At 36.8% G+C, this 13,658-nt stretch overlaps 2 protein-coding genes across 2 annotated transcripts; both read left to right on the forward strand.

Moving 5' to 3' along the window:
- The first annotated feature begins 1,565 nt into the window (after positions 1-1,565).
- LOC109205544 lies at positions 1,566-3,339 on the forward strand. Its single transcript, XM_019368254.1, has 2 exons — positions 1,566-2,832; positions 2,966-3,339. The coding sequence occupies exons 1-2, from the start codon at positions 1,566-1,568 to the stop codon at positions 3,337-3,339; spliced, it is 1,641 nt and encodes a 546-aa protein (XP_019223799.1).
- Positions 3,340-7,955: 4,616 nt separating this feature from the next.
- On the forward strand, positions 7,956-13,157 carry LOC109205545. Its single transcript, XM_019368255.1, has 6 exons — positions 7,956-8,221; positions 8,297-8,500; positions 8,686-8,772; positions 8,868-8,984; positions 9,092-9,530; positions 13,099-13,157. The coding sequence occupies exons 1-6, from the start codon at positions 8,021-8,023 to the stop codon at positions 13,155-13,157; spliced, it is 1,107 nt and encodes a 368-aa protein (XP_019223800.1). The 5' UTR covers positions 7,956-8,020.
- The last annotated feature ends 501 nt before the right edge of the window (positions 13,158-13,658 follow it).

Below are 13,658 nucleotides of genomic sequence, written 5' to 3' on the forward strand. Positions count from 1 at the left end.
GGGAAAATAAAAACAACATTCCAAATAAATATGTATATGTAATTGAAGCCGGAAGTAGCTTTTATTTAGTACCAGGTAATGTTATTGGAAATGGGAGAAATGATGTTTTCCTAAAATCGATGTAATTTAACGATGTAAAAACGATATTGGTGTAAAAACGATGTAATTTAAATGTATTCTATTTCAACGTTCTGCTCGTTGCAATTCTTTAGCATCCCGTGTTTTCCTTGAAGCTATTTTTGATGTTATTTCTTAATATGTTCCAAACTTGTTATCTTATATCTAAAGTGGTAGGGCCAGATAGTTGGTTGGTAGCTGCTCCACTTTACAACCCAAAACATTTGCCAGATCATCAATACAATGCTCAACATTAATACTAAACACATTACTCTTTGCCAAGTTCACTTTCAGTCCTGAGACAGCTTCAAAAGCTAGTAGTACTCCTCTGAGGTGTAAGAGTTGCTCTTTTTCAGCTTCACATAATATCAATGTATCATCAGCATAGAGTATGTGTGAGACATACAGTTCTTCCCCTTCAATTTTTTCTAATTTTCAATCCTCTAATCCATCCTAACTTTTCAGCTTTTAACAACATTCTGCTAAAGATTTCCATCACCAACAAAAATAAATAAGGGGATAGTGGATTCATCCAAATTTTGTAATTCATCCAAATTTTGAAAAAATCAGGAACATGCTCCTTCAAAGCGCCTTCAGGCATAAGCTCATTCATATTAAATTTGAGTTCCACCACAAAGAGAGGAAGAGGATGAGGATTAAAATTAAGAAATATAATTTAAAACAGACAATATATAAGATTAGAAAAGATTGATTTATTAAGGTAGTGGAGTTGGAATCTAATTTACAAGTTTAGAAAGGGCTACAATGTAAAGTTTATAGGAGTAAATTAAATGGAAGATTAGGAAAGATATGATCAGGGACCTTAATAGTAAGATATAGGAAAGAACCTAAAAGCATTGAATCCGGTGAGTTTCTAATAGAGCAACATAAGAACCTAGGAACAGAAAACATTTGAAACAGAGCAAAAGACTAATCCAGTATGTTGCTTCTATTGTCTTTAAGAGCTTAGAATTTTAAGGTACTATTAGATTACAAATCTGTTCTCTAATGGTTTTATCATTCTTTCTCAATGTAAAAACTGCTTTACTATTTGTAACTCTTTGACTTCATCCCCTTTAAGTTTTGGTCAATGTCAAATTAGTATGTACCTTGGTTTATTAAGTTAATTTTGTTGATTACTTTTGTCGTATAGGAATTTCATGGATAAAGTAGATAAAAGTTGGATGCATCTCCTAAGATGGACGGATGAGTATATATGTGGAGTAAATGATTTTCTTGCTAAGGCATTTGAACGAGCTTCACAAGGAAATGAAATATTATGTCCTTGCCAAAAGTGAATTAATCGCAATTGGCATTATAGAAATCTGGTGGAGGATCACTTGGTCGTTAATGGCTTTATTGATGGTTACACCGAATGGGTTTTCCATGGTGAAGGATTTTCCTCTAGAATTACACCTCATCAAAGCAATAATGATGAAGGTTCTAACATGCATGATGATATTGATGGATTACTTCACGACACATTTAGAAATATAGAAGGTGAGCCGGTACAAGAAGAAGGGATGAGAAAGGCTTTATCTGAAGATGCTAAGAGATTTTTTAAATTATTAGAGGAAGGGAAACAAGAATTATATCCAGAGTGTGAAAAATTCAGTAAATTGAGTTTCACCATCCGGTTGTACTTGTTTAAGTCTTTGCATGGGTTGAGTAATGTAGCCTTTTCAGACTTGTTAGAGTTGTTAAAAGAGGCATTTCCCCTTGCTAAGCTGCCAGAGTCTTTCAACAAGGCTAAAAATATGATAAAAGATTTGGGTCTTCATTACGAAAAAATACATGCATGCCCTAATTATTGCATGCTATTTTGGAATGACAATGCAAAGGCCGATAATTGCTCTGTTTGTGGGTCTTCTAGATGGAAACGTTCTAATCGTGCCTGGACTAATACAAGTTCTAAAGTTCCTGCAAAGGTTTTAAGGTACTTTCCCTTGAAGCCTAGGCTTCAGAGGATATTCATGTGTCTTGAAACAGCTATTGCAATGAGATGGCATGCTAATGAACGACCTAATGATGGGAATTTGAGGCATCCCGCTAATGGAGAAGCATGGAAGGATTTTGAGTCTCTACATCCTGACTTCTCTAAAGATCCACGCAATGTTAGGTTGGGTCTTTCAAGTGATGGTTTCAACCCATTTCGAACCATGAGCATTTCTCATAGCACGTGGCCTGTCATGTTAATGAACTATAATTTATCACCATGGATTTGCATGAAGCCAGAATATATCATGTTGTCAATGATCATTCCAGGTCCTTCATCTCCAGGAAATGATATAGATGTGTACTTACAACCACTTATTGCAGAATTGAAGGAACTATGGGAAACTGGGATAGAAACATATGATGCTGAGACAAAGCAAACATTTCAAATGCGTGCAGCCTTGTTGTGGACAATTAGTGATTTTCCAGCATTAGCTATGCTTTCAGGATGGATCACCAAGGGGAGGTTGGCATGCCCCACTTGTAATTATGACACATGCTCTCTATATCTCAAACACAGTCATAAGATGTCTTACATGGGCCATCGAAGATTTTTGCCGCATGATCATCCTTTGCGGAAAGAAAAGAAATCATTTGATGGTAAGGAGGAACATAGACCTGCACCCACTCCTTTGTCGGGTTTAGAAGTGTTTCAAGAGCTGCTTGAATTCAACAATGTTTTTGGAAAGGGCAAAAAGAAAAGACCTCGGGATAACAAGGGTCCGTGGAAAAAAAGATCTATTTTTTTTTGAATTGCCATATTGGGTGCATAACAAATTGAGGCACAATCTTGATGTGATGCACATCGAGAAAAATATATGTGACAGTTTGTTTGGGACTTTATTGGAAATAGAAAAAAAGTCAAAGGATCATGTAAATGCTCGCTATGACTTAAAAGAAATGGGGATACGAGAGGAGTTACAACCAAGAGAAGATGATGATGGATCAGTGAGTTTGGCTAAAGCTTGTTTCTACATGGAACCAAAACAGAAAAGTATATTTTGTACCGTCATAAAAAATGCCAAGTTACCAAAAGGTTGTGCTTCAAATATTTCAGAACGTGTGCAAGTGAAGGAGATGAAAATATCAGGGTACAAGAGTCATGATGCTCATTTTATAATGCATTACTCGCTCCAGGTTGCTGTTAGAAAGGCGTTGCCCAAGAGTGTTTCATTGGCCTTGATTAGGTTGGGTAATTTTTTTAAAGCCATATGTAGTAGGTCATAAGGCGAAGAGATCTTGAAAAAATGAACTCCGAAATTGTTGAAATAAATTGTGAGCTTGAAAAGATTTTTCATCCAACATTTTTCGATATAATGCCACATTTGCCTATTCATTTGGTGAATGAAATTAAGCTTGGGGGTCCAGCTCATCTTCGTTGGATGTATCCCACTGAGAGGAACCTATGTAATTACAAGGCATTTGTTCGCAATCGATCTTTTCCAGAAGCATCGATAGCAGAGGGATTTTTGGCAGAAGAGTGTTTGATTTTTTGTTCAAGATACCTACATGACAGCGTGAAGACAAGATTCAGTAGATACCCAATTGTAGATGATGATTGCCCTCAACATTTGTCATCTATATTCCCTGTTATAGGCCATCCAATTGGAAGTAAGAAGAAAAATACTTTTCTCATGGATCCACAGTTATGTTATGAAGCACATCAATATGCTCTATTCAATACTGGAGATGAACAAGTGGAAAAGTTTATCGAGTAAGATAAAGTATATAACACTTATTCTATACGTTATTTTTTTAATGATATAATTGATCTTGAAATATTCATGATTGCAGGGAACATAAGAATTTAATTGGTAATCGCAGTAGATCAAATGCATGGGAAAGGGCAAGAAGTCATAGTCGGGAATAAAACAATTGGTTTGCTGAGAAAGTTAAAAATATTGAAGTGCCCAATTATATAAGATGGCTAGCTAAAGGGCCTAATGCGATCGCCAAAAGATATACTGCATATTTCATTAATGGATACCGATTTCATACCATAGAACGGGATTCCCGATGCAAGACTCAAAACAATGGAGTGACTTTATCGGCAACAACCGATAGCTTTGCTAGCTCTAGGGACCAAAATCCCATCGATGGTGAGGTTATCTATTATGGAGCTATTCAGGATATCATTGAGATTGATTATTGGGGTTGTTTTAGTGTTGTACTATTTAGATGCGACTGGTTTCGTAATGAAATAGATGAATATGGGTTAACCCGTGTGTACTTTAAGAAATTATGTAGTACAGATGACCCTTTTGTGTTAGCATCACAAGTTTATCAAGTTTTTTATGTGGAGGATCCTGTTGATAAAGATGTTTATTATGCAAGGATTAAAGTCCCTGTTGATTTATATGATTTAGATGAAGAGAATTGCCCCAATATTGAAGATGCATTTTGGAGGGAGCCTAATGATGACGTTGGTTCCTTAAGTGGATTAGTTGATGTTGATGTTGAGTTTGGATGCTCAAGAAACGATGTACCCGTTGATGTCTTTGATATTCCATCTAATGCACAACATTCACATGATACAATTATAGAAACATCGGAAGAGGAGAATGAGTTTGATGATACTGATTGGGACTGGATGGAATCAGATGATTAAAGAAGAAACTTCTTATATTCTTTTAAATATATTCTTTTTAGAGTGAGTAATAATATTTTTTATCAATATTTTATAATTACTCTTGTTTATATAATTTTAATTATTTATATACCCATAAGGCATTTCATGACAGTAGCTTGAAGAAGTTAATCTTTATGACCCTTTCTTCACTTCTAGTAGTTCCTAATCTTATGTGATAAAGGAAATGGTTAGTGTAAGTGATCCTGTAAAGAACGTACCCTCATGATCTATCCTTGTTCAAATAATTTTATCTATTAAGCTAAGCCAATGTGTTATAATGGACCATATACAAACTCATGTACTAAGTGGACCTATTTTCATATTTGTGTGTTAATGTACTGTGAGATGTTAGTTTAACTCCCTCTGCATAATGCAGGTTTGTTAATATATCTAATCTGGTCCAGATTTGGTTTCAACGGCCAAAAGACATTGTTCGGAAGTTGGTATCAGGAGATTTAGACCTTGGCATCATTGGTGTCGACACAATCAGTGAATATTGGCAGGTACGAACTAAGTGTTTCAGCTTATTTGTCCATATGAAGCATAAATAAGAGCCAATTATGATCCAAACAACTCAGATTACTTCTTCACAAAGTGGCTCAGTATCCTTGTAACATCTAGTGTTGCTATTGTCAAGCCTATAGCACATTGAGGCTGTATTTGCTGAACTTGTATCGTCATTTTCTTTGTCCAGTTGTCTTGAATTTTCCTCCCAGTAGTGCATGCTTTCATTAAATTTTTAGTTTTGATGAACTTGTATTGTCATTTGCTTTGTCCAGTTGTCTTGAATTATTGTGAGATGTAAGTTTAACTATTAAGGTGATCATGTCTTAGTGAGATGTGTGCATGCTCTTAGCTCTATTGTGAAACCAACAGAACATGTGCTTAAACTCCCTCTGCATAATGCAGTTTTGTTAATATATCTAATCCGATCCAGATTTGGTTTCAACGGCCAAAAGACATTGTTCGGAAGTTGGTATCAGGAGATTTAGACCTTGGCATCATTGGTGTTGACACAATCAGTGAATATTGGCAGGTACGAACTAAGTGTTTCCTTTTTTTAGAAATGGAAGTTTAAAAGATAAGAATATAAAGTTACCAGAACAACAGCATCTCTGGCAGCCATGATTAAAAGATCAGCACAAGAAGCATCACATCCCTACAAAAATAATACAAAAATTAACCCAAAACAAGGATTTTCAAATACAGCAAAAAAAAGGATTCTTGAAATTTTTACTATTATATTAACAAAGCAAGCATGAAACTGCAATCTCATCCCACTGAGGCTAAGCTTCTGGGCTCTCTTTTCATTGCTTTTTTCATCACATCTTTGACTATAAATTCAGCTTCTGGGCAAGACATTCTTGATTCTTGAATAATTTTTACTAGTGTTTAATTTTTGTATTGGTTCTTGAAAAGGGAGATGAATGGTACAGGGAAAATTCCTGATTTGCATGTGTTGTCAGTATTATATAGGGGAGACAAATAGGCCAATTGTGAAGAGTTTGTTTTGGTTGGGTGATAATAGGGTGTGTGGGGTATAGTCATGACCTCTGCATAATTTTGAAAATCAATTTTATCATTTATTTTCTGATTTTTCAACTAACTGAATCCCACTTGTTGTATGAGTAGCATTTAGGGGTAGTATTTTTGTTTACGGAAAAGGGTTTGATATATCCTTGTACTATGGTAAATTGTTTAAAATTATCCCCCGTTATACTATTGGGTCATAAAAGTCCCTACCGTCCAACTATCCTAACAAATCTGCCCTTATTTTGAAGGAAGTGCCACGTGGCCAGATTTAAAAAGAGGCAAGGATGGATGCCACGTGGCACTTCCGTCAAAGTAAGGGCAGATTTGTTAGGATAGTTGGACGGTAGGGACTTTTATGGCCCAATAGTATAACAGGGGACAATTTTAAACAATTTACCATAGTACAAGAATATATCAGACACTTTTCCGTTTTATTTATAATCATCTTGNGGGGAAAACGGTTTTCGTTCCGTTACGGTACTAAATTTAACTTACGTAACGTACGTACGTTAGTTGTAAGTTAACGGTTACTGTAAGATGTTAGTTTAACTATTAAGGTGATCATGTCTTAGTGATAGCTACTATCAAGCATATAGCACATTGAGGCTGCATGTTTAACTTGTTTTTGCTGCTTTTTGCTTCCATTTCCTGTAGCCTCCATCCGATTCTTGTTGTAGCCTTTGTGCATGAAATCTTAACATGTTTTGGAAGTTCACATACTACATAAAGTTGGAGTATTGATATTTCCTTCCAGAATGCCTCGCTTTTTCCTTGAACGTGCCCAATCCAGAGCTTATTTATATTTGTATCCTCTCTATCCAGTTGCCCACAGTTTTCAATAGATAAAGCCTCCAGCATTGTCGATCGTGTGTGAGCATGTCCTGTATTATTAATGATTCGTGTGTGAACATTATCAATGTAATGTTTTGCTGTTTTGTCTTTGTCTAGCTCTCTGTGTGATTTGTAATTGTCCAATATACCTTTAACTGAAAAATTCATGTTCTACCATGTTGGAGCAGTTGTGCACCTAGGTGAGATTGTCCATTTTGACAGTATTACCATTGTTAAATTGCTCTCCTCTTGGGGCAGATGGTCAAAATTATTCTCGAAACTTCTCCTACTCCTGCTGTGTGTTGTTGTATACATTGTTGGTTCTTAGAACTTCTTCCCTTTTCATAATATTTGACAGGAATTTGAATAGTCATGAATTAGGAAGGGCACTCAAGTAAAAACAAAAAAGCTAAAAATTGCATTGCAGCCGGATCACTTGCATCTTTGCTGAACCAAAAAGTTTCATCATCGAAAACAAAAAGAATTGGTCAATCTACAAGGACAAATGACAAGCATCATCTGAATTTAATTGAAAAACAACTTCCGCAATTAGGAGTTCAAGTGCAAGAACAATTGTTGCAACTGCCTCAGCCTTCTGCTTCTCCAACACAAAATGTACATGAACATGTGCAACAAAAGTCACTGAACTCTACCTCTCTTGAATCACAAGCAGTAGGTGAACAATTGCAGCAACTGCCACTGGATTCCACCACTCGTTCTTCACAAACGATACAGGAATAATTTGAGGATTCTTCCAATCATGAAACAAACAAACAATCCGAGGAACAAGGCAAGAACATATAAAATTTATTTCGTTAAATTAGCAAACAATATGGACGTGATATATGGTGATTATTCTTACTTAATATTAATGCAGGTCCTTCTGACGAAAAAAGAAAAAGAGGAAAAACTTTGATGCCAAGTGTTCATGGTAGGAAAGAGCGCAAACTAATTGTGCTAAACGAGAACAATCAACCCATAGGTCCTACTGGTGATGTTGTAGCAGAGTTGGGTAGCTTCCTCGGCACATTGGCAAGGAATGCCGCCTTTTGTCCTCTTAATGTGTTTAATTGGAGAAAACTTCAAACAAAAGAAGATATGTGGATATATATCAAGGTTGAAGTTCGCAATATTCTGTGTAGATATTTCATATTTTCATAGTAACCTAACTGTACCAAATTAATTTTGTAGGGAAAATATGATATTCCTGATGCTGCAAAAAGGTGGGTTTTTGATTCAATTCAGAATGCTTGGAGAAAGTATAAGAATCAACTATTTAACGACCATTATAAACCATATGAGAATGACGAGCTTCGAATGGAGAAAAGGCCGGTTGATGTTCCTGAATCTCAATTTAGGGATCTTCTTAATTATTGGAACTCTGATGCCTACAAGGTAAAACTAAGTACTGTCCTATGATTTGCTGAGAATGTCTGGTTTATGTTTAATTAGAAATCACTTTATTATTTCTATACATCAAATGCATTTAGGTTACATAACCTAGTGCAAAATTTAAGCTTCATTTGAATTTGTTGGGACAACTGAACTTGACAACTTTGTATTTATTGGCCGATTTGCAGAAAATGTCCCAAACCAATACCGAGAATCGCAAAAAGTTAAAATATCCACACACTGCTGGCAAACAAAGTTTTGCTCGAATACGCGAGGTTTGATATATTTTTTTTTCTTATTATTATTCTTTTAAATATGAACTTATTAACTTTAGTCCAATATATTTTTATACCACTTTTTTTATAATCAGGAAAAAAAGAAAGAAACTTGTGAGCCTCTATCAAGCAAGGACCTATTTGTGGCTACGAGAAAAAGAAAAGTTGATCGAGTATACAAGGCCTCGTATGCAGATACTCTTAATAAAATTGTACGAGTTATTAATTTAAAGTTTGTTGTTATCATTTGTCCGTTCTTAGTTATTGACTCAGTGTCATATACTTTCTGATTTAATAATGACTCAATTTGGTCTTGTAGGGTGAAATGGAAAGACTACAATCAACACAAGAAGGTGAAGATGGTAGTCAACCAGTTGATGCATTTGCATCAGTCATGGGACCTGAGCATCCAGGTCGCCTAAGATTGTATGGACGTGGGGTTACCAAGACTTCCTTAAAAAGAAAAGTGGGAGATTTGGGACCCTCAAGTTCTAATGATGAGGTGATGCAGCAAAAATTGGAGGAAATGGAAGAAAGGACACAGCAAAGATTGCAGGAAAAGTTCAATGCACAAAAAGATGCCATGGAACTACAAGTTGCAGTTAAAATCATTTCACAACTTAAGCATCTGAATCCAGATTTACGGGTTGATCCCAACATGCTAGGTTTCAATGCTCGTTCACCTGGAGAAGCTTCCTCTGCCCAACAAGCTGTTGTGCAACTAATAAATCGCCTATCTACTGGGAGTAATAATCAAGGTCAGTACGTCTATCTTTGTTTGTTTCTTCCTTTATTCTTCTTCTCCTTTGTTTGTTTCTTCCTTTCTTCCTCTTTATCTTGGTTTTCTGTACAAAGCCATCTATTGATTGGCAAAAGCAACATCTATTGTGTGGCTGGCTGGTTTTTGTATCTTTGGAACCTAAATCAATTAATCAGTCAACTACGTTTCAGTTATAGTAGACTCTCTAGATTGAAGGCTTTGTTTTCTTTGTGTGGCTGGCTGGTTTTCTTTTCTTTCTAAATTCTCATAGTAGACTCTCTAGATTGGAGGCTTCTGTCAACTAGCTATAGTTGGGCTTCGGTTTACTCTTCTCTCGTTTTCCCTTTGTTACATTGGTCCCAAGATAGATTTATAAGGGCATTCTTCAAAAGGATGCAAAATTTGCCTTTTCTGTTAAATCTTGGATGCAAATCTACACTGTAAAAACAGTGCTCTTCATGTTGTTGTTGACATACATCAGGCTTTATATATGGCATATGATCTAGTATATTGTAAAAATTGTATAGCTGTCTGAAGATAAATAAATCAAACATCACTTTTTAACTTAAGAAAAAAGCAAATAAAGTGATCCCGCAGTTGGCCTAGGGAAGATCTTCATAGCCTTCTGCTGTCTAGCCGCAGCACACCAGGAACTCATGAGACTAATTGCAGGTAATTCCAGTCAATTGTAGATGTTGATACTAGAGGCCTGTGAGACTATTCCTTTATTTTTCTCCTGGTTTTACCCATATTTTTCTGTAAGAAAGACTGCTGGACAGAGTTGAATGAAAAGACCGAATTGGAGGAAATTTTCACACGACTCTAGAGTGAATACTCACGCTGCTGGCCTGCAATCTCTTTCCTTTTACAGAAACACATGTAGAGGTTTTAAAGATATCAAGCTCAAGTTGTAACTATTGTGTGATTTTCCAGATTTAGAAATAAACTATTAATATGTTCATCCTTCCGCACAATCAAAATTAGTGTTCATACACCTATTTCTGCTCTCAGCAATGAAATTTCACTCCCAAAATTGACCATCTTCTTTGTTGAAGATGCGTAAATTAACTGGTACATAAAACTATACACAAAATGCAGGTTATTTAATATGACAACATGACTATCCCAGGAATGTACTCTATGACTATTGGGTACCAGAAAGTTGCATAACTAGGAGAGATGCACCTACAGCTGCACCTATCACAAGTTTATCTGCTGAACTCGTATTTTGTTTACCATTAGCCATTCTAAAAAATTGGCTAGTACCCAAAAAGACTATATTTATAGCTCAAATAAAAAAGCACTAAAAGTGTTGCTGAGAAAGCATTAACAACAAGCAAAGAGCTTTGGGTATTTGAAGAATTGGATTGAACACAATTGACCTCAAAATCACTAACTTTATTCCTTAGTCTAAATCTGAAGTAGTTGAATGAAGACTTTGTGCTTCATGCATTGTTTATGGACCTAGATGTTGTCTAGCCGCAGTAAATATTCTAGTACATTTGAAAACTTTGTGCTTTATGTATTGTTTATGGACCATACCCATTCTTATAATGATAAACCAACTAATGAAGGATAATGACTTTATTTATCCTCTTTTGTAGGTGGAGCAATTGAAGAAAGGGAAGATGGAGATTGTGAAGATCTAGACCTTACTTAAGAACTTTGAATTGTTGTCCATGTTCTAGGAATCTTTTGTTATCAACATTTGAACTAACTCTTGAAGTATTGATGTAAAACTTATATTATGTAATTATTGGGTTAAAATATTTTGGTTTTATGGAGTAAGTGTCGATGTAAAACTTATGTGATTGGGTTAAATATTTTGGTTTTATGGAGATAATATAGATTATGAAGTGTTTTATCAATGTAATGTTATATAAATTTCAGGTTGTTACAAATTTTATATATTTAAATATTCATTTACTGCCAGGGATCTAATAGCCTAATAGAACCGTTCCAATAGGTCTTACAAACCGTTCCAATAGGATGGCAAATCGTTCCAAGATAGTCTACAAGAACCGTTCCAATAGGTATTGAAAACCGTTCCATTAGGTCTTACAAATCGTTCTAAAATATGCAACAAACTGACACAATAGGTAGTTAAAACCGTTGCAAAAGAAATAAAACCGTTAAAGTAGCGTAATGAACCCGTTAGAATATTTGTAAATAAACGTTGCAATAGCTTACATAACCGTTGCAACATATTATATGGTAACGGCTGCCAACCGTTTCTATAGGCTATATGGCAACGGTTCTTAACCGTTACAACTGGAAAGCAATACTCGTTGCTTCAGGCAGCGGAACAACCGTTGCGATAGATATACCTTAAGCGACGGTTTAGGTAACCGTTGCAAGAACCGTTACTTTAGATCTACTGGCACGGCAGCGTATGTAACGGTTGCTAAACCGTTCCAATATCTCTATGGCAACGGTTTTTCTCTCTGTTGCAACGGTTTTAGGGCTGTTGCAATAGGCTCATTTTCTAGTAGTGTCCTTAAGTACTTGCAATAGTTGTTATGCCTGCACATCTAACAAACTAGATGAGATAATAACAGGTAATGTGGAGTCAGGTCTAAGGAACTCATACCTGAGATGGGCGAGCAGTGGCTTTAACTCAAGCTTTGGTAGTTCTTCGATGGATGGCTTGGCTGGGGGAGTTTCTCTATTTTCCAAGTGCAAGGGCTCAAATTCTAGAGTTTTATCCCAGAACCCTCTACCCTCTAACGCCAACACCCATTCCACCAGATCCTCTCTATTTACCTCATCCAAATTCATCAAACATGCAACAAAGGGGTCCTCAATAGTCAGCATTTCATCATTAGTCTCTACAATTACATCCACAACATCTATAAGAGAGCAATTGGCGAGTTCACTTGGTCACCTCATATATTTCTGCACATTGAATGTTATTTCTTCGTCGTTCAATCTCATCTTGAGCTCCCTAGTCTCACAATCAATTAGAGCTCTCCCCGTGGCCAAGAATGGTCTTCCCAAAATTATGGGAATCTCTTCATCCACTTTGCAGTCTAAGATCACAAAATTTGCAGCGAACACAAATTTCCCTACCTGAGTCAGCACATCATCCAGGATACCAGATGGTCGTTTCACAGTCCTGTCAGCCAGCTGCAACAACCTAGAGGTGGGTCTAGCTCTTCCAATGCCCAACCTCTTATAAATCTCTAGGGGCCTAAGATTGATGCTGGCTCCTGGATCACACAGTGCTTTAGCAAAAGCAAAATTACCAATGGTGCATGGAATTGCAAAGCTCCCTGGGTCAGACAGCTTTTCTGCAATTGGTCTAGTCACTACTGCACTACAGGTCTGAGTAAGAGTAATTGTGGCCATGTCTTGGAAATCAAACTTCCGGGACATCAAGTCCTTCATCATTTTTGCATACCCAGGCATCTCCTTCAAAGCTTCAATCAATGGTATGTTTACCTGGATTTGTTTCAGCATTTCAAAGAACTTCTTGTATTGCTCCTCCTTTTGGTACTTAGCCAGCCTCTGAGGGAAGGGTGCAGGAGGTCTCTTCTTCCCAATCAATTGGGATTGATCTTTATCAGCTGCTACATCAACTACTGGTTCCTGGACTGTTTCAGCTTCTTTCTCGGTCTCACGCTGAGTGCTATTTTCTTCCTGAGCAGGCTGGACTGTCACCTCTGTCAGTTTCGTTGGCTCATCCAGCTCAATGGGCATTGGTATGAGTGTCTCAGCCTGTCTATTCTCTCGAGCCCTTTCTTGCTCTACATCCAGATCTTTGCCATTGCGTAGACTCACTGCCATTAGCTGCTTTGGGCCTTGATCTTTTGGATTTATCTGTGTGTCTGCAGGTAGTGTCCCATGAGGACGATTGTTCAGAGACATCGAAATTTGGCCCACCTGCACTTCAATATTCTTGATCGCTGCATCATGTGCATCTACTCTCTCATTAATTTTAGCATTAGACCCAATAACCTGCTGCATCATTGCTTCAAGTCTAGCAAACCCATCTTCCTGCCTTCCACCATGCTGCTACTGAGGAGGGTGATACTCCTGCTGCTGATTCTGATTATTGTATCCATGTGGCCTTGGGTAAGGAGCCATATTGTTGGGGGGCCTCATACCTCCTATGTTCCCAGTGTTG

This window comes from Nicotiana attenuata, unplaced genomic scaffold (assembly GCF_001879085.1).
Source record: "Nicotiana attenuata strain UT unplaced genomic scaffold, NIATTr2, whole genome shotgun sequence".
Taxonomy (NCBI): domain Eukaryota; kingdom Viridiplantae; phylum Streptophyta; class Magnoliopsida; order Solanales; family Solanaceae; genus Nicotiana; species Nicotiana attenuata.